Here is an 18,800-nt window from a genome sequence, read left to right as displayed (position 1 = left end):
CAGTAGTTCCTCTCGGACAGTTACCTGCCTATCTGGGGAGGGCAGTGCCACACACCCATCTGGCAGAGGCTTAATTAGCCCACATGCTGAGAGGTGGAGCCACCTGATGAGGTCACAGGCACCGCCCTGGGAAATGCCAGTTCCTGCTCTGCCCACAGAGGGCAGGCTTGGGTGTGGGGGAACAAAGGCCTGGGATCCCCGCAGGCCTGGGTGCTCCCCTTTGCCTGAGTCAACTTGGCATCTGCCCTTCATCTCCCCTGCCCCTGCAGCCTCACCCACACCCCCGCAAGCCTCCTCCTACCCCCTGGGATGCCAACATCAGTCGCTGGGATGCAGTTCAGAGGCCTGGCTCCTTGAGGAGGAAGTAGGTGGGGGCAGGTGGCATCCTCACCTAGCCAGAAATCCAGGACATGAAGGCCAGCCCTGGCTTTCCACAGCTTCCTTTATTGCTTTTTTGACTTCCGTATCTAGACACCGGTGTGGGAGCTACCTACTCCAGGAAGCTGCTACCTGCCCGCCGCCCTTTTGGCTTCCAAAGTCACCAGGGTGCCTTCCATCCCAAATCCGTTGGTCTTGAGCCCAGGCCTCACACCCTCATCGGGGCAGGCGGGATGTGGCTGCTGGTGTTCTCCATCCCAAACCCAAGTGACCTCTACACCCCTGAAATTAAAGGACTTAGGCCATCGGCCTTGGCTTGCCCCCATTGGTCCGGTCCCGGGGGTGATGCACCTCTCTACTGTGTCCTGATCCATGGGCCACCTGGGACGTCCCTGCGGCATTACTGGCCCCACGACTGGCCTGGGGATCATCCCGGGACGGGGACTTGGGCGGGCTGGGCGGCTTGAGTGCGCTAACGGCCCGGATGAGGCCCATGCGGCGGCGGATGGAATGGTCCAGGTTGACCGTGCAGCGCAGCAAACTCTGTGCCTCGGACACGGTGAAGGGGAAATCAGTGCCCAGAAAGCGCTCAAAAAGCTCGGGGTCGCCATCCAGGTCCAGCACATTCTGCAAGGCCTTGGTCATGGTGTGCAGCTCACGACTGTTGTCGCAGAAGACGTCCCAGAGACGCGCGCGGCCCTCGGGCGCGCCCCCCGCCTGTTGCCGGTCCTCCAGGCATTGCAGCACCCAACTGAGGCGACAAGGCCACTGGTTGGCGAGCACGACCCAAGCCACCGCGTGACGCGGGGTGGGTCCCACGCGGTCCGGCTGCTGCTGCTGCTGCTGCTGCAACAGGCGCACGGTGATGGGCACCGTGTTGACGATGCGCCGCATGGACACTACGTTGTCGGGCACGTACTCGTACAAGCAGTCGCGCTCGTCGTGCAGGCAGCAGAGCGCCTCCTGGATGCGCCGCGCCGCCTCCGCGTCCACGCGACCCTGCGCGCGCTCCCCGTCCGCCTGCGTCTCCACCGCCAGCAGCTGCGTACCCTCGCCGGCGGCCGAGCCCTGGCTCTGCGGCTGCAGCTTGAGCGTCAGCTCCCGGAACAGCAGATCGTCGCGGCTGCGCACCGCGTCGTGCAGGAACTGCAACTTGGTGCGACGGCCCATGACCGGCACCGAGAAGGGCAGCGTGACCGTGCGGTTGAGGAACAGGTAGCCGTTGTCCGCCGTGCCCTTCATGTTGCCCGCGCTCTCCAGGCACGCGGCCAGGATGCTGGGGTCCACCACCAGGATGAAGATGAAGGGTGCGTGGCTGTCGGACAGCAGCGTGTTGATGGCGTTCAGCACGCCCACCACGCGCTCCGGGTAGCACGTGTCCAGCCCGGTGACCTCCAGGACCACGCGCAGCCGGCGTCGCTGGTAGATCTCCAGGAAGCACAGGAAGTCGGTGAGCAGCTCCACCTCCTTCTTCACCTCGCACATGAAGCCCAGCTGGCTGCCGAACTTCTCACGCGACACTAGGCGCTCGATCTTCTTGCGCTGGCTCACGAACAGGTGCTTGCCCACGGAGTACACGGCCATGAGCAGCCCCGAGCCCGACAGCGTGGTGGCCGCGCCGCCCAGCGCCTTGAGCAGGCCACGACCCGTGTGGCCCGGCGCGTGGCCCCCCAGCGACAGGTACAGCAGCCCCACACCCAGGCACAGCGCGGCCAGCAGCGCCAGCAGCGCCAGGCACACGCGGCGTCGGCAGTGCCACTCGCGTTGACAGAGGCCGTCGCGTGGGCTACCGGGCTTGTTGCCCAGCACCGAGTACACGCTGAAGGGCAGCGCGCCGTAGTGGTGGCGGATGCCCTCGCACAGCGTGGTCACCAGCCCCGCCCACAGCTTGTCGGTGCCCGCGTACTGCCAGGCGCTGAAGCGGATGAACAGGAAGCGCACGTTCCTGCGCCGCAGGTGCAGCTCGGTGATCACCGGCTGCAGAAACACCAGGAACCACAGCAGCTGCGGGACGCCCCAGCCGCGCACGCGCCGCGGCCGCCACTGCACGCGCTGCAGCTCCTCGCTCTCGCGCTGCGCGGCCTCCTGCTGCATCAGCGCTGGGGGAGGGGAGGGAAGGTGTCAGTGGAGATGGCCGGGAGGGGCTGGGCCCAGGTGCGTGTAAGCGGAGGTGGGGAGGCCTGAAGAGAGAGACTGGGAGGTCGAGGACAGGAGTAGGGACCCTCCTGGAGAGAGGTAGAAAGAGTCGGCAAGAGGGGGAGGCACCTTGGATGTCCTATCCATCCATTCCCAATTCCAACCGGGAATGAATGATAGGTGAATGAATGAATGAAATGCCCGAGTACAAGAATATGGATGGATGGATGAACAAATGAATGAAAAGCCTAGGTACAAGAAGATGAATGGATGGATAAATGAATGGGTGAAATGCCTGGGTACAAGATGAATGAATGGATTACGAATGAATGGGTGAGTGAAATGTGGGAAGAGGACAGGCCAGACAAGGAAGCAGGAACACAGCCTGAGTCTGTCTCTGGCTGACTGCCCCTCCTCCGGGGAGCCTACCCTGATCAGGCTGGGTCAGGGACCCACTCTTGCTGTTACTGTCTCAGGCAGGGCAGGGCCCTGGCTGCTGTCTTGGTCATCCCTGGATCCCCCAAGCACCAAGGAGGTGCTGGCGGTATCTGAACAATGGGTGGTGAGTACCCTGGGACAGGATGTGAGCCCAGTGATGAGTGAGTGGGGACTGTCACCTCGCCCATGACCTAGCCCGGGGCTGGAACTCAGGAGCATCCTTTTCCGTGTCCTGATCTTTTCTTTTGACTGCATCCCTTGTCACAGCACGGGGTGGCAGCGAACAGTCAGCAGGGACTGAACTCACTCCAGCCGTGACTGAGTGTGGCAAAGGCCGCCATGTCCAGCTGCTGGCCAAGTTTCTGCTGGTGTCTTCAGTGTACCTCAGTGTGCTCGGGATCTTTGGGGACCCCACCACCACCACCACCACCACCAGAGTGCGGGGCTTGCATCAGAAGCAGGAGTGTGGCCTGCAGCCTTAGTGAAGAACCCAGGCTTTCTCCTTAGGGTACCAGGGAGCAAGGGATGTTCTTGAGCAAGGGTGGGGAAGGACCAGAGGATGCGACTTGGAGAACAGGGAAGGGACCAGAGACCAAGTTTCCTGCCCACTCCCCAACCCCCCGCCTGCCCTCGAAACAGGCAGATACTCACTCATGATCTTGTCCAGCATCATGTGAAGACGGCAGCCGAAGGGAGCGTAGAAGCCCACGGTCACGGGGACAGGCACGTGACACAGAGTTTTAGCCAGACAGCTGCAGTAGACATCGTCCTCCGTCAGGATGTCTGGAGGGGGCAAAGGGAAACCGAGTCAATGGCGCTGGTTGGGCGCCGCCCTCCCTCCTCCCGTGTGCCCTCCATGCCCTGCAGCCAGCCCTGCTCTGCCTGCCACCAGCACTTTGGATCCTTCTGGATCCCCACGGTGACTCAGGTCAAAGCCCTCCGCGGAAGCGCATCCGCGCAAGCGCATCCACGCCCCTTCTAGGATCTGGGACTGACCCAGAGATGTGCAGAATCTGGCCTTCTTGGCCCTAAATCATTAGGCCTGCTCAGCCCTTTACATGCCCATGGTTCTCCTAGGAAAATCTCGTGGGCCTTCCTTGGGGCACAAGGCCCTCGAGACTATGCCACTCTCGCACCCCCCAAAGCTCCATACACTCCCCAGTTTCTCACAGGGATTTCGGAACCATGGCGGCTTGTGGGCCACTTGTCCCTTCTCGTGACCAGACACTAGGGAGGGTAAAGAGACTGACCTAGTCACTGGTCAATGCCCCTGTATCCAGTGACCACTTAGGACGCAAGTTCCTCATCCCAGAAGGCCTTGTGCACAAGCACCACAGCGTCCCCTCTAGAGGGGGCTCCTGCCCTCCTGAGCATTACTTCTTGGACCTAGAGTTAGGATGTCCAAAAGGTGGGGCCCACTCATGGAAGCTGACGTGGTGGGCTGCGGGGTGTGGCTGTGACTGGTAGCCGAGCCAGGAAGAGCTGAGGACAAGGTAAGCTGAGGTGGCAGTGGCCTGGGCGGACCCCAGCCATGCCTAATCAATGGGTGACCTCACCTTACTAAGCCTCTCTTTTTCTGAGTGTGAAATGGACTTCCCGGCCCCGGGGCGCCATGGCAGGTCGTGCATGCCCAACCTTGCTGTGAGTTCTCACTCATGACCTGTTGCTCTACTTCAGACCCGGGTCCTGAAACAGCTGTGTCCCCCACCTTTGGGGCCGCCACCCCGAACCTGGCTCAGCCCCTCCCTCCTCCGGATGGACTCTGTGGCTGCCTCCTCCCAGGGGCCCCTTCTCTGAGCCTAGGCCTGTCTCACCTTGGCTGTCCCGGCGGCAGACCACCTCAGTGCCTAATATGACCCTGCCATCTGAGTGGTACCCTGACGATGGCCCCGTTCCAAGCCCGGGGTCCCCTTTCCCTCAAAGTGATTGTCACCGAGCTGTCTTCCTGTAGCCCGCTGTACTAGGTGACCTCCCCCCCCCCCAGCGCTCTCCCATGCTCTCCCTACCTCTCCTTTAACCCCCACTCTCCACCTGTGTCCCCCAGCACCACAGCTGGCCAAAAAGCTGCCCCAGGTCCTTATCACCCCCCGCCCCTTGTCCTCCCTGGCCTTGTGGGCCAGTTGAGGTAGGGCTAAGAAAAGAGAAACCAGAAGCAGAGCACCAGCGGAGAGGAGAGGCAGAGGCCTGCCCCAGAAGTCAGGGACCCCAACAGTTAAGGTAGAGACCAAGGGCTGGGGATGAGCGCTCTCCTGACAGGGACCACAGTGTGTGTGGACTGAGGACAGGCCCAAGGTGCCAGCCGGGGAGCAGAAGGCCCAGGCGGAAGCAAGGCAGATGGGGACGCAGCCCCAGAAGGAAGGCCTGGGCTCAGCACCGGCGCCGTAGGAGGTGAAGGAGCCGCAGGCTGGAGGCGCAGGCAGGGGCCGCGCCTCGGTGGGCTCGCTGGGCTCCAGGAGGGCGCCGGATGCAGAGGGCAGGGCTGGGCTGCTGCTGGCCGTGGCTGATACTGCTGTGGGTGATGAAGTGGCAGGTTGCGGGGCGCTGGCTGGTCCCATGCGGGCAGCGGCGACCGCAGGTGACCCCTTCTGGGCCCCGCGAACTGGACAGAGCCGCTGCCGCAGCGGACTGGGAGGGAGGGGTGGGGGTTGTCGCTGTTGCTGCTGCCGCTGTCGCTGCAGAATGAGGGGCTGGGGACACCTGCGACAGCCGCTGCCACCCCGGTGGCTGTGATAAGCCTGCTGCCAGTGAGCCTTGGGGGGCAGCTGACAGGGCCCGTGGGCGTGAGTGGCCACCGGGTCCTGGTACCACTGACGACAGCATCCTGGAAGGAAGGAAGTGGGGGGGACTGGGACTGGGTCCCGGTCTCCCTGGGGACACTGGCTTGAACCAGGTTGTGCTATTTGGTAAGGCTGGCCTGGAGCATCCATGGGAGCCCCAGAGGCCCCAGGAGTGAGAGGGGCACCACGGACCCAGGTGATGTCAGGGACAGGACATACAGGGTCTGCGCTTTCCAGGGAGGACCAACAGAGGACAATACCAGAGATTCGTGCATCTTGGCACCCCAAATCCTGAGACTAATTTCCTGCATCCCTCGGGGGTCCTTGCTGCAGAATCTTAGGGTGAGGATGGCTGAGCTGGTCAGAAGTGGCCGTGGAGAGGGGACAGGCTAAGGGCTGAGAAGGCAGGTGGGGCCTGAGCTATCAGACCCCGGGAGTCTGTGACACCTTTAACAGGAAGTCAATGACCCCTCCCCACTCCCCTTGGTCATTGTGGGAATCTGAGGCACTACCATAGACGCACTCAATGGGGGCTTCCCGCCTCACCCTGCTCCCCCCACCCTGTGACTCCTCTGGAGGTTGTCCCCCACAGCCTGGAGATTTTCAAAAGGGATTTCCTGCTCCCACCCCAGTGAATGCTCCAACTTTGGGACTCTACAGGGGACAAGCGTGGTGGTTATCAGATTCCTGTGAGCCTGGGGTAGGAGGAGTGTTTGAGCCTAGGTCAAGGCTAGCCTGGGCTACAGAGTGAGACCCTGTCTCAGCCCTTTTCAGTAAGACCAGTCTCACTTTGTAACCCAGGCTAGCCTGGAACTTGCAGCAGTCCTCCTGCCTCAGCCTGGAAAGTGCCGGGACTACAGGCATGTGCCACAACAATTGGCTCTGTGGCTTTTCTCCCGGAGGTTGTTTCTGCGGGTGCACATGAATTCAGCACCCCCACCCCCCACCCACTTCTCCTGCCACAACCCACCCCCTCAAAATGAGCTCTTACCTTTTTGGTGCCCCAACTCAGGATCCAAAAAGTATTGCTCGTCGGGGGTCCGGCCACTCTTGGTGAAGCGGACATTGTAGTTCTTCTGCATGGCGGGCCGTGATGTCAGCGGCCCGTTCCTAGATGGAAGGGTCAGTGCTCGCTCAGCTCGGTGGGGTCCCTGGGCTATTTTAAGATGACCCCTTGTGATCTTGGACAGGCAAGAGGCACAGTCCAGATGTGGGGGAGGGGGGTCTTCCCTGGGTCACTGGAGTGGGCACTGAAGTGAGGGAGAGACAATGGCCAGATGGCTGGGGGTGACTGTGGGGCCAGGTGGGGAGTACAGCGGGATAGGAGGTTGGTGCAGCCTGACCTGGGAAGCCACCAAGCAGAGCCAGACTAGAATCTAAGAGTAGGGAACTTCCCCGGCATGGCGGCACATGCCTTTAATCCCAGCACTCAGGAGACAGAGACGGGAGGGGGAAATCTCTGATTTTGAAGCCAGAAAGAGCTACAGAGTGAGACCTCTCACAAAGCAAAAGAAAAAATAATAAATAAATAAATAAATGAATGTGGGGAACTCAACACGGGGGGGTGGGGGGGGACATCTGGGGTTAAAAGCGAAGCTGGTGTCTTCTGAGGAGACACAGGCAGAGGGAGTCAGGGGGCGGGCGCGGCGTGTCTGGAGGAGCCAGAGCTGAGCTGGGAAAGATACTGTCTGGCCCAGGGCGATGGGAACCTGGGTGACTGGGGTTGGGGATCGGGACAATGGTCCAGCCTACCACCGCATGCCCCCCACATCCCAGCCTGGGCTCTCAGTACCTACCTGGTGGTGGCCCCGCGGCCCCAGCTCTCTGCCGTGGCCCCCGCGCAGGCCTGGCTGGAGCCCAGTGGCGCCCGCTCGGCCGGTTCTCCGGCGTGTGTCCCCGCCCTTTGGGCAGGCGCCTGGCCTGCTGCTCTCTAGGACTGGGTGCCCCGGACAGGATGAACCCAGGAGGGGGTGGAGAGTCCACAGCAACCCTCACACCAGGTTTCTGGACACCTCGGCTGGGAGGGAGGAGGCAGAAAAAATCCCAACAGTCTGCTGGCTCCGGCGTGGCACAGCTGTGTGACCATGGGTCAATGACTTCATCTCTCTGGGCTTCCTCATTGATGAATAGGCCAGGTTGGCACCTGTTTCCTGAGGTTGTCAAAAGGATGAGTCCATCCAGCCCTTAGGGCCAGCACCAGCTGACCCATTTACCAAGTGCTGCTCTGAATGCCTCGCATAGATCCCCGGCAACCGGCTTCTGAGCCTGCTCACTCGGTAGCCCCCTTTATCACCACAACCCACAGAAGTCGTGCCCACTTCACAGATGAGAAATCTGAGGCCCAGAGACACAGAGCCGGGAATGAAAGGAAGTGGTGGCTACCAAGCCCTGTGCTTGGTCGGGCCAGGGTGGTGCTGGGAAGAATGGCACCCCACACTGTGGAATTCTTTCCTTGCGTCAGCGGGGGCCTGGGTGGCCACACTGCCTCCCGCTGTCAGGGCCTGGCTACTTTCCTCCGACTGTGGTTTCTTTCCTGCCAGCTGTCCTTGGAGCCCCTTCTTTGGGGAGTGTCCCCTGGCCCATCTAGGAGGCAGGGATGTATCCAGAGGTGAACCGTGGGGTGCCGGTCCTGCTCACTAGGCTGTGTAGAAAATAAAGGCCAGAAATTCAAGGCTACTCATCCATAGAGGGGACTAGGGTGGGACTGAGCAGGCAGGGGGTCATGCATGCAAATTGGAGTACCAAGAGTTTAGTTGTAGGGAGCTGGAGAGAGGGGCAGGAGGCCAGGGAACACAGGGGACGTCTGGATACAGAGGTGGGGGCTTCAACCATAGGGACGCCGCTGAACCTGATGACACGTATCAGTCATCTCTTGGTAGACTGAGGCAGGAGGACCAACTGAGTTCAAGGCCAACCTGAGCTACATAACTGGACCTTGTTTTTGGTGTTTTTTGTTTTTGTTTTTTTGAGTCAGGGTTTCTCTGTGTAGTTTTGGGCCTTTCCTAGAACTTGCCTTGTAGCCCAGGCTGGCATTGAACTCACAGAGAACCGCCTGGCTCTGCCTCCCGTGTGCTGGGATTAAAGGCGTGCGCCACCACCACCGCCTGGCTCTAGATCTTGTCTTATGTGTATGAATGATTTGCTTGCATTTATGTGTAGATAGCTGGTGCCCACGGTAGTCAGAACAGGGCTTCTCAAATCCTCTGGAAGCAGAGTTACGGATGGTTGTAAGCCACTATGTGGGTGCTGGGAATCAAACCTGGGTCCTCGGCAAGAGCAACCAGCCCTTTTAACCTCTCAACCATCTGTCCTGTCCGGTGGGAGAGACCTTGTCTTGGGGCTTGGGGGACTGGAGCGATGGCTCAGGAGTTAACAGTGCACACTGCTCTTGCAGAGGACTGGATTCGGCAGACGTACACAGAATTACAAATTAACAGAAGAGCCAGTGGCCCTTGCTCCTTCCACTGGGGTCTAGCCCCACCTCAGTTTGCAGTCCTGGGTGCCTACACACACAGCAGTGGGCTGCAGAGTCTGGGCCCAAGTGCAGCCTCAGATGCTACAGATAGAACCAGGAGGCGGCAGGGTGAGGCTGTGTTCACCATGCCCTGCTGGGCCAAGGGCAGCCCCAGACTTGTTGGCTGGCAGAGCCCGTGAGCAGGGCCAGGTGTTCAGGGTGGGGGTGGGTGCAGAGGGACATGTGACAGTCACTGCACAGGTCTGTTTCCACGTAAAGAACTTTATTGAGCACTCCATCTGGGTGCTGGAGGCCTTAATGTCCCTCCATGCCCATTCTGAAGTCATTGGACGGTTTTGCCTCCTGGGACCCTCCAGTTCCTTTCATTCCCTCGTCTGAAGCATGCGATCACCTCAGAGCCTGTGAACTCCAGCTTCAAAGCCACCTGCAAAGGTGACCACCTGGACGGGGCCAAGGAACCAGTCTCCTGAGGCTGAGGTCAGGCCGGGCAAGCCTGGGGTCCTCAGGACTTCTGGATCACCACCTGGAACTTACCTGGAAAGGAAGGGCCACCTTGAACTGGGGCTGGGACAGGAAGCCTGTCAGCAGGCTGGCTGTTCACCTGAACCAACAGCCTGGGGCACCCTGGAGTGGGTCACGGGGGTACCACCCCCACCCAACTGGCCTGCATCCCAGATCATGGGGGAGCCCAGAAACAGGTGGCTGAACATGTAGGAGGCAGGAGGGCTGGCCTGAGCTCCTGACATGTCCTGCTCATTCATCGCAGGTCCCCACAGTGCCATGGAGGGGGTGGCAGCTGCTCACTGGGGGGCAGGGCTCAGGCCCAGCCGTGCCCTATGGGGTCACGATAACAGCAGATGGGCCGTGAGTTGCCACTCTTCAAAGCCACTGGGAGCCTGGCCAGGGTGTCTAAGATGTCCCACTGGGTCCTGTGCTACCCTCTACCCTTAGAGGCACTCCAGGGACACAAACTGGGTACACGGATGTGCTCACGTTAGTGGTCTCTGGGCCTCAAATTCCATGTCAGATGTGATTTGATAATCTGGTTCCCCTTCCCAACATGGATGAGGGACCCATCAGGGATGGGGAAGCCCCAAAGCCTACACCACATTTAAGGGATGCAAAGCACCTCTCCCTCCCCCAGTGACTTACAGGCAGGCAGGGCAGCCACAGAGGCGGTGACCAGGCTCTGGAAGCCCAGCGTATGGAGGGCGCCGCACAGAAGGCCGCAGGTGAAGGCCAGGAACTAGGGTGGGGACACAGACCACTGTGGGAAGAGGGGAGGCCAGGCCCGAGCCCCAGGAGAGGCCTAGCAGGGGGTGGGCAGATAGGCGTGTCCTGTACTGCCCCCAATACCTTGGGAGCTTCCTCTAGATACTGTGACCCCGAGCCCATGGTGACGAGGAGGGGGAAGCTGTTGTCCTGCAGCACGTAGGTCCCCTGGTGACAGAAAAGAGGCGGACGGGGCTGGGCACTGACCGAGGGAAGGACCCCAGTACCCAATCCTGCAGAGCTGCAGGGGCCTGGGTACCCAGGAGCGCCAGGAGAGGCTGATGTCCTGGGCCATGAAGCAGTGACAGGGAGTGGGCATGGCATGGGTGTTCAATGGGGACTACCACAGCCTGGGACAAGAATCATCATGTCGAGGCCACCAGCTGCCTGTGGAGGGCTCACTCCTGACAGGCAGGCTGAAGTTGCAGAAATAACCTTGCCACCTCACTGCAGCCCTGGCTTCCCTGAGGGCCTCCAAGGAGAAGGGGCAGATGATAATGGCAATCTACGGTTGGTTCCTGTCTCCCAAGTCCCCGGGGGCCCGCTGTGGCATTCTCTTGTGGGGTCTCCACTGCCCCCAACCTGGAGGCCAGGTGCTGGGGCTGAGCCAGGCCAGCTCACATACCCACCTGATGGTTGGTGCGGAGTCCATCTATGTGCTTGTGGAACATGGCAGCCCACAGGTCTTTGCACAGGAACTTGAGGGCATCCAGCTCCTCTCTAAAGGCCAGCGTCTCCCGGGGCAGCCTAGATTGAGGATGTGGAATGAAGCCAGGCCCATCCAGTACATGCGTGGGCCCATGAAACCTTCCCCACCCTAGGTCTTGACAGCAGGAACCCCAACATCAGGTCTGCCCACCCTCCCGGGCAGCAGTGGAAGGCAGGTGGGGCTGGCTCTCACCTCTCACCCAGAGCCTGGCCCACGCGGAAGCCCAGGCCCTCCAGGACTGACAGGCTCTTCTTCTTTCCCTAGAAGGCCAGGAAAGGGAGGCTCAGGAGGACGCTGTGCAGGTTTCTCTCCTTGGCCGGGAAAGCTCAGCTTCCAGATCCTTCTATCTGATCCTGGTCTTCTGACCAGGTAGAGTCCCTGAGCCCAGCCCTCTTGTCTGTCCCCGAACCCATGTTGTCCTTTTGAGGTTGGGGCCTAGCTGCCAAGTTCACCTAGGCCATCAGTGGCTGGCACAAATACCCAACCTGAGAAGTGGGGACTGGGCTGAGCAGGCATGCTGTTCCAGGTGCTCATGGGAACACTATTTGTGCTCAACCTTGGGGAGCTAAGGCAGGCTGCACTCCCTGGGTGGAACCAGGCTCCGAAGGGTTAAGAAGCTGCCCTAGGCCACTGTAGACCTGTCACCCCGGCTACTTGGAAGGCTGAGGCAGGAAGGTCAATGATGTGCCTGAACTAGAGAACACGTTCACGGCCAGTGTGGGCAACTTGGACGAACCCTATCTTGAGAAAAAAATTCAAGGCAGGTGTGGTGGGGTACTCCTATAGTCCCAAAATTTGGGGAGCAGAGGTGTGAGGACCAGGAGCATGGGGTCATCCTGAACCACAGTGAGCAGAAAGCAGCCTGGGCTACACGAGGCCGTCTCGCACAGTTACAGAAGAGGGTTAGAGGCGTGGCTTAGTAGTAAGGTGTGCTTGAGACCTTGTATCCAATCCCACCTCAACACACCAAATCACGGTGCCAACTCAGGGCAGGGGGGCCTGGATGAAGGGCATCTACGTTTCAAATCTAGGTGTTAGCCAGGCATGTCAGTGCCACCTATGAACCCAGCACTTGAGGGACTGAGGCAGAAGAATCACAAGTCTGAGGCCAGCTGGCTATGTCTCAGACGCCGCCCCCCAAAAGCTGGGCATGAGAGTGCACTTTTTTTTTTTTTTTTTTTTTTTTGAGACAGGGTTTCTCCATGTAGCCCTGGCTGTCCTGGAACTCGCTCTGTAGACCAGGCTGGCCTCGAACTCCACCACCCAGCAACAGTACACACCTTTAATCCCAGCACTCTGCAGACAGAGGTGGGTGGATCTCTGTGAGTTCAGGGCCAGCCTGGTCCACATAGTGAGTTCCAGGACAGCCAGAGCTACAAAAGAGAGAGACCTTGTCTCAACAAAACAAAATATAAAGAATAAAAACAAAACGGAACATCAAAGCAAGCCAGCAAAACAGCACAGCAGGTAAGGGGCTAGATGCCAAGACTGACGACCTGAGTTACGTTCTGGGGTCTCACAGGGAAGGAGGGAACTGACTAACTGTAGCTGTTCCCTGACCAGGTACAGTGGCGCATGCCTTTAATCCCACATTCAGGAGGCAGAGGCCGGTGGATCTGAGTTCGAGGCCAGCCTGGTCTGCAGAGTGAGACTGTTTCAAAACCAACAAGCTGTGTGTGACCTTCACACTCATGCCATGGCCTGCTCCTTACAAAATAAATAAATGTAGCAAGAACACACCACTGAGCAGCCAGGCCTCACCCAAACGGGCAGAGATGACACACCTTCCCACAGGAGGATGGTGGGGAGCTCTGCTGGCTTCCTCCAGCACAGCCTAGGGAGAGAGGCTTTGGTGGCGGATCATACATGCAGGAGAGATGCTGCTGACCTGCAGGGTGGCATGTGGGAGATCCTGTCACATCCGTCACCCTTGGGCTGGTATTGTACCCTCACACTTCCCGCATGTGGAGGGACCAGGGAGATGGAGTGGCATAGAATGTCTGTGCCTCAGTTTCTTTTTGCATGAAAGGAAGGTAGCCTTAGCAGCAGTCCCCTGGGATCCTTAGCGGTGAGGGAAGGGGCCAGGGGCATTCAAACCACAAATCAACCTCTTAAGCCTTACTGTGGCACCCTGCACATGGGGTGTGCACCTGTGTCCATCAAAAGAGGTGCTAGCCTCTGGACAATGTGAATGAAGCCATTACCTGGAGCAGAACCCTGTAAAGGAGGTGGCTATGTTCCAAAGCTCCAGAACCTAGAATAGCCTGGTGGTTGGCAAGCCTGGGGACCCTGGTGGCCACTGATTCCCTCAATTCCTGGAGGCAGAGCCAGCTCTACTGTTAAGGAATAAATATGTCCCTGCTCAGGAGTCCCTAGGGTTACAAGGAACGTCCAAGCCTCTGTGGCTCAGGCTTCCTGGTTGCAGACACAGGGCAGGCCCTCCAGCCAAGTTGGGATCGGAGAGGGGTCAGAGGGGTCGCTAGCAATCTCAGGTTTTCCTTTCACAAACGTCATTCCCAGGGATGGACATCCTGGATGTGTGACCTAGATACAGTGGCCTCAGTTACCCACATGGGCAATGAAGCTCAAGGCCATACCTACTCAGTGATGGTGACAGACACGGCTGTTGTCACTCTGGCTTCCCTCTGCCTGTCCCTGGGCAAGGGTCAATTAAGTAGCTGCTGACCTGAACAGACCGGAGTGGCTGGGTCACGCGTTCAGGGGTGAGGTGTTGTGGGATAGTTGTACACTGCGTGAAGACATATTGCTGTGATTGATTTAATAAAGAGCTGATCGGCCAATAGTTAGACAGGAGGTACAGGCGGGACTTCTGGGCAGAGAGAGGAAATAAGAGGAGATAATAGAGGCATGCATGGAGGATGCTCGGAGACACAGAGGAAGCAGGATGGGCCGTACATGACAGAACGTAGATTAATAGAAATGGGCCCATTTAAGTGATAAGAGCTGGTTGAAAACAAGCCTAAGTTAAGCCCAAGCTTTCATAATTCATTATTTGGGAGCTGGCTGATGGGACAGAGAAAGACATTTGGCGCTCCAACACAGGGTACAACCACACAGAAAGAGAAGTCACAGCAGCCAGCACCGCCCCAATCGCAATCACTGCCTGGGCCTCTCTGCTTGTGGGGACTCTGGAAAGTGGACTCAACAACTCCCCAGAGCTGGGGCCGTAAGTGCGCCTCTGGCAGATACCCGCTGGCATGAGGCTAGTCTCTCAGGGAACTGAGGGGGCTGGAGGCAGCAGTTAACCACCAACTAACAGTTTAAGATTGGTCTCACGGTCAAAGAACACAACAGACCCACAGAAAGCCAGGTCCAGACACAGAAAACCACTCAAAAGGTGTAGTATGCTTAAAAAGGTGCTTAGGTGCTGGGAAAAAGAAAAAAGAAAGACACACACATAGAGACATCATAGGAAAAATAGTTTAAAATACAAAAGTAAAATCTTAAAAGAGGGAGTAAAGTAATATTTTAAAAAGCCACATAAGGATGGAAAATATTTTAAAACAGGGAGTTTGGACCTTAAATGGTGCTTTGTTAAATTTGAATTTTTTAATGCTCATGTACACAGAACAATAGCTGCTGAGAGACACTGGATTATGGAAACTGCTGCATTAAACCAACCTGTACAGTTTAAGAATGTCTTCAAAATGGAAGTGAAAAATATCTGTGTTGAGGGAGAGGCTATGCCTTTGTTTCCACAGGAAACAAAAAGTTATGGCTCTTCAAAATTAATAAAGGTCAGATTTGATTGAGGAAGGCCCCCTGAAAATCTTGGCCACAGACATAAAAAAAGAACCAAGAAAAACTCCAAGACAGGTGACAGATATGCTGATCCCTCGACATGAGAAAGACTGCAAGACAGGTGACAGATATGCTGATCCCTTGACATGAGAAAGACTGCAAGACAGGTGACAGATATGCTGATCCCTCGGCATGGGAACAGCTCTGAGACTGGATGAGACATGATAAATCTTGTTGGCGACAGAGTCCTCGTGACTTATTACATGCCATCCTTTCATAGGAATGGATAGAGATTTACATTACAGTCTGGTTATGCAGTCCAAACGGACTTATAAAGTTGACAGATGCCTTTTATCTGCTCAAACATAGAACAAAAAATCATCTTTAGCCGACGTGCACACCACACATTCCATATTGTGTTAACGCAGATATGTATGTTACCTTCGAAAGTTTGTGTTTTCAGAATAAAAAGAGCAGACACCAAAGAAGACAAGTAGCCCAGGCGATCCAGTCTCTCAGAATGTCTCTGTTGCAGCGTCCTCAAAACTCTACATCCACAACAACTTCAAAGCTGCTAGCTGAGATGGTCCAGCCTCACAGACTGTCCAGCCAGAACTTCAGATAAGTTCTACACTTTCCCATCAATGAGACTGGACAACAGTTAGCTCTCCCAGGACTTGACCATTATCACCATTTTCTCAGGGTCCCATAAAGATGCCATCACCCCAAACAACAGGAAACAGGCTAGAGAACACGATGCCCACATTCCCAAGAGGTGGAGTGGGTGGTTTTTGGTCATTTGGTGGGTTACAGATGTTTGTCATCATTTAGGGGGGGTTGGTTACAAGTTGTTATTGGTAATAGTCAGGAAAAAGCTGAACAAAGGAGATTAGATTCCGGGATCTCAGTCTGAAAAGAAAAAGGGGGGGTTTATAGAAATGATAGGATAGCCAGGCGGTGGTGGCGCACACCTTTAATCCCAGCACTCGGGAGGCAGAGCCAGGGGATCTCTGTGAGTTCGAGGCCAGCCTGGGCTACAGAGTGAGTTCCGGGACAGGCACCAAAACTACACAGAGAAACCCTGTCTCAAAAAAACCCAAAAAACAAAAACAAGCCTAAGCTAAGGCCAGCCTTTCATAATAAGTCTCCATGTTGTTATTTGTGAGCTGAGCTGACGGCCCAAAGAAAATCCGACTACCGTGAGGAGACAACAGAAAGCAAGGGGAAAGGCAGGAGAGATGGTCAGAGGAGAAGCCCGCACCACAGCTGTCGCACCAGACATGGAGATGGCAGAGCCCCCCCAACCGCTCTGTCATTTTGAGTCTCTTATTCTCCTGGAGGAGATAAAGCAGGGGCTCTCTCCATTGCCCCTATGAACAGACGGAGCCTGCCCCCTCCGCATGTCTCTAGGGCTGTCCCTGCTGGCCACGTGATCACGGTTAGAAAGAACAGGAGGTGTAGTACACAGAGAAAGGACGCTGGGAAAGATGTGATCAGTACTGGGACAAGTGACAGACACATTGTACAAAGCAAAGAGCAGATGGGTCCGGCAGACCCCTACTACAGACAATTTTGGAGCTAAGGGACTGAGTTTCTGTTTCGACTGTCCCCAGAGACTGTGCATCTCCCCAAACAAGGACCTTCTTCCAAAGCCCCAGTCCTGAAAACCAAGGTAAGTTGTCTGCCTCAGGCGCTGTTCTAAGACCTGACCACTTAACCTCCCCAGATAAACTGCAAGTCCTTCTGATGACACGGAGTGTGTGCAATAGCCCACACTCCTCCACAGACCTTGCTTTACTTTGTTGTGCTGAGAATAGAACCTAGACCCTCACTGGGGGACTCTAGGCAGGGGCTCTACCACTGAGCCACACCCCCAGCCCCTCACTGGGGGATTCTAGACAGGGGCTCTACCACTGAGCCACACCCCAGCCCCTCACTGGGGGATTCTAGGCAGGGGCTCTACCACTGAGCCACACCCCAGCCCCTCACTGGGGGATTCTAGGCAGGGGCTCTACCACTGAACCACACCCCCAGCCCCTCACTGGGGGATTCTAGGCAGGGGCTCTACCACTGAGCCACACCCCAGCCCCTCACTGGGGGATTCTAGGCAGGGGCTCGACCACTGAGCCACACCCCAGCCCCTCACTGGGGGATTCTAGGCAGGAGCTCTTCCATTGAACTATAAACCCAGCCTTCTTATAGACTGTAAATCCTTTCTAGATGATTATAATGCTAATACAATGTCACTGCTATATAGTTATACCATAGTGTTTAGGAAATAAAAAGTTTGTAAATAATCACTATAGATGTAATTAAAAAGAATCTGTGCTTCCAATCCTAGCACTTGGGATGTGTAGGCAGGAGGATCATGTGTTAGAGACTAGAATAGATAAGTGAGAGACCCTGACTCCAGGTGCCGCACCCCAGGATGCAGAGGCTGACTGTACCACACTGGGAGCACAGCACACAAACCAGACACACAAGGCCCAAGTTTGATCCAGAGGTGCTTTTTCCAAGTCAGAGAAGGAATAGAGAGTGAGGAAGTTTAGCTTGGAGTCTGCACCCCTATAACAGCTCTTTCCAGGCAGAAAGAAGCAGGAAGGAGACCAGAAGCCAGCCTGGGCTACACAGTGAAAACCTGCCTCAAGAACTCCATGCTTAGGGGATAGGGGGGTGGGGGGCATCGGGGAGGAAAAGAGAGAAAATAATAAAGAGGGCAGACCAGTCTCTACAGCAGGTCTTGAACTCCCACAAGGAACGATCCAGAGGAAGCCATGAGAGCTGCCATGTAGTTTAAAGTCAGGGAGGTTCCTGAGACCTGATGCTCAGGCCTCACTCCCACCAACTCTATTATCTCAGCTGTGGGACCCCAGTAAGGAAACAGTGGCGGCAGGAGGGGCCTGCTAGAAGGAGCCGGCAAGTTCACATCTCCGCAGACTCACGGAAAGTTATCTGCAAACCCTTTATTAAGAGTACAAGCAGGGCCTCAGTACAAGCAGCCTCTTCATGACTCAGATGGAGGGTCAGGCTGACCTCCCGGGATGGGGTGGAAGACCCAGGACAGCACAAAGGGACACGTAAGTGGTAGGAACTATTATGGGTGACAATACTTCAGTGATCCCAGCAACACCCTCCACATCACCGGGTGGGGTCTTTACTAACCATTGGAACAAAGCCTTACTAAAAGTCCCACTGTGTGCTGGGACGTAATGCGATCAGCACAGACTTTATCCCGGCTCACACCCGGCACACAGGCGGCGGGGACAGAAGGGTCGGGGTACTGCTAGGGTGCATTTTTTTTCTGAGGAAACGGAAGGACAGGGAGATTAAGATGTCGAGCTGCACACTGAGTGGTGAGGCGTGTCCTCATCCGCGCCTAATGACAGCCAATTACCCTAATTACCAACGGCTCAGGCCCCGAACCGAGCGCCTTGCTCCGAGTCATCTCACTCCACCTCAGCAATGACCGGCCAGGAAGGCTCGATCGCACCCCACTTCTCCACCGAGAAGTCACCCCCCGAGGCCACGGCGTGCCGCTCACCCCCGAGCCAGGGCCTGGGTCCGGGGCCCACAGCTCCGCCACCATCTCGGTGTGCAGAAACTCGAACAGCACCGCGTCCGCCATGCGCCTCCTCGCGCCCCGCGCACCGGGACAACGCTTCCGGCTCCCATTGGTCCGCTCGGGGGGGGGGGGGAGGAAGAACCGGTCTGATTGGTGCTCTGCTGTGGCCCCGCCCCCTCGGCCGGCACAGTGAGCGCAGGAACTAGGAAACCAGGGGGCGGGCGCATCGAGCCCCTTCACGGGCCGCGCACGTTAGCGTCTTCCGCCCTTACTTCTCTTCCCTCCCTGTTT

General features: G+C 57.2%; 2 protein-coding genes across 6 annotated transcripts; both read right to left on the bottom strand.

The window, feature by feature from the left end:
* Window positions 1-424: 424 nt before the first annotated feature.
* On the bottom strand, window positions 425-8,792 carry Nkpd1 (NTPase KAP family P-loop domain containing 1). Of its 3 annotated transcripts, XM_052713007.1 has the most exons (5): window positions 7,526-8,792; window positions 6,721-6,839; window positions 5,327-5,773; window positions 3,604-3,735; window positions 425-2,477 (listed from the first exon to the last, which is right to left on the bottom strand). In XM_052713007.1, exons 2-5 carry the CDS (start codon window positions 6,809-6,811, stop codon window positions 676-678), a joined length of 2,472 nt encoding a protein of 823 aa, XP_052568967.1. In that variant the 5' UTR covers window positions 6,812-6,839; window positions 7,526-8,792; the 3' UTR covers window positions 425-675. The 3 variants fall into 3 exon arrangements, with proteins under 3 accessions (XP_052568967.1, XP_052568965.1, XP_052568966.1); XM_052713005.1 differs by lacking the exon at window positions 5,327-5,773 and having other exon boundaries at window positions 7,526-8,788; XM_052713006.1 differs by lacking the exons at window positions 5,327-5,773; window positions 7,526-8,792 and having other exon boundaries at window positions 6,721-7,270.
* A 653-nt stretch (window positions 8,793-9,445) lies between these two features.
* Window positions 9,446-18,620, bottom strand: Trappc6a (trafficking protein particle complex subunit 6A). 3 transcript variants are annotated; one of them, XM_052763495.1, is made up of 6 exons: window positions 18,489-18,620; window positions 11,378-11,445; window positions 11,106-11,223; window positions 10,561-10,644; window positions 10,357-10,450; window positions 9,446-9,738 (listed from the first exon to the last, which is right to left on the bottom strand). In XM_052763495.1, exons 1-6 carry the CDS (start codon window positions 18,570-18,572, stop codon window positions 9,707-9,709), a joined length of 480 nt encoding a protein of 159 aa, XP_052619455.1. In that variant the 5' UTR covers window positions 18,573-18,620; the 3' UTR covers window positions 9,446-9,706. The 3 variants fall into 3 exon arrangements, with proteins under 3 accessions (XP_052619455.1, XP_052619456.1, XP_052619457.1); XM_052763496.1 differs by lacking the exon at window positions 10,357-10,450 and having other exon boundaries at window positions 9,446-9,644; XM_052763497.1 differs by lacking the exon at window positions 10,561-10,644.
* Window positions 18,621-18,800: the final 180 nt, after the last annotated feature.

This window comes from Peromyscus californicus, unplaced genomic scaffold, assembly GCF_007827085.1.
Source record: "Peromyscus californicus insignis strain IS unplaced genomic scaffold, ASM782708v3 Scaffold_4__1_contigs__length_199733344, whole genome shotgun sequence".
Taxonomy (NCBI): Eukaryota; Metazoa; Chordata; class Mammalia; order Rodentia; family Cricetidae; genus Peromyscus; species Peromyscus californicus.
This window is presented reverse-complemented; position numbering and strand designations above follow the sequence as displayed.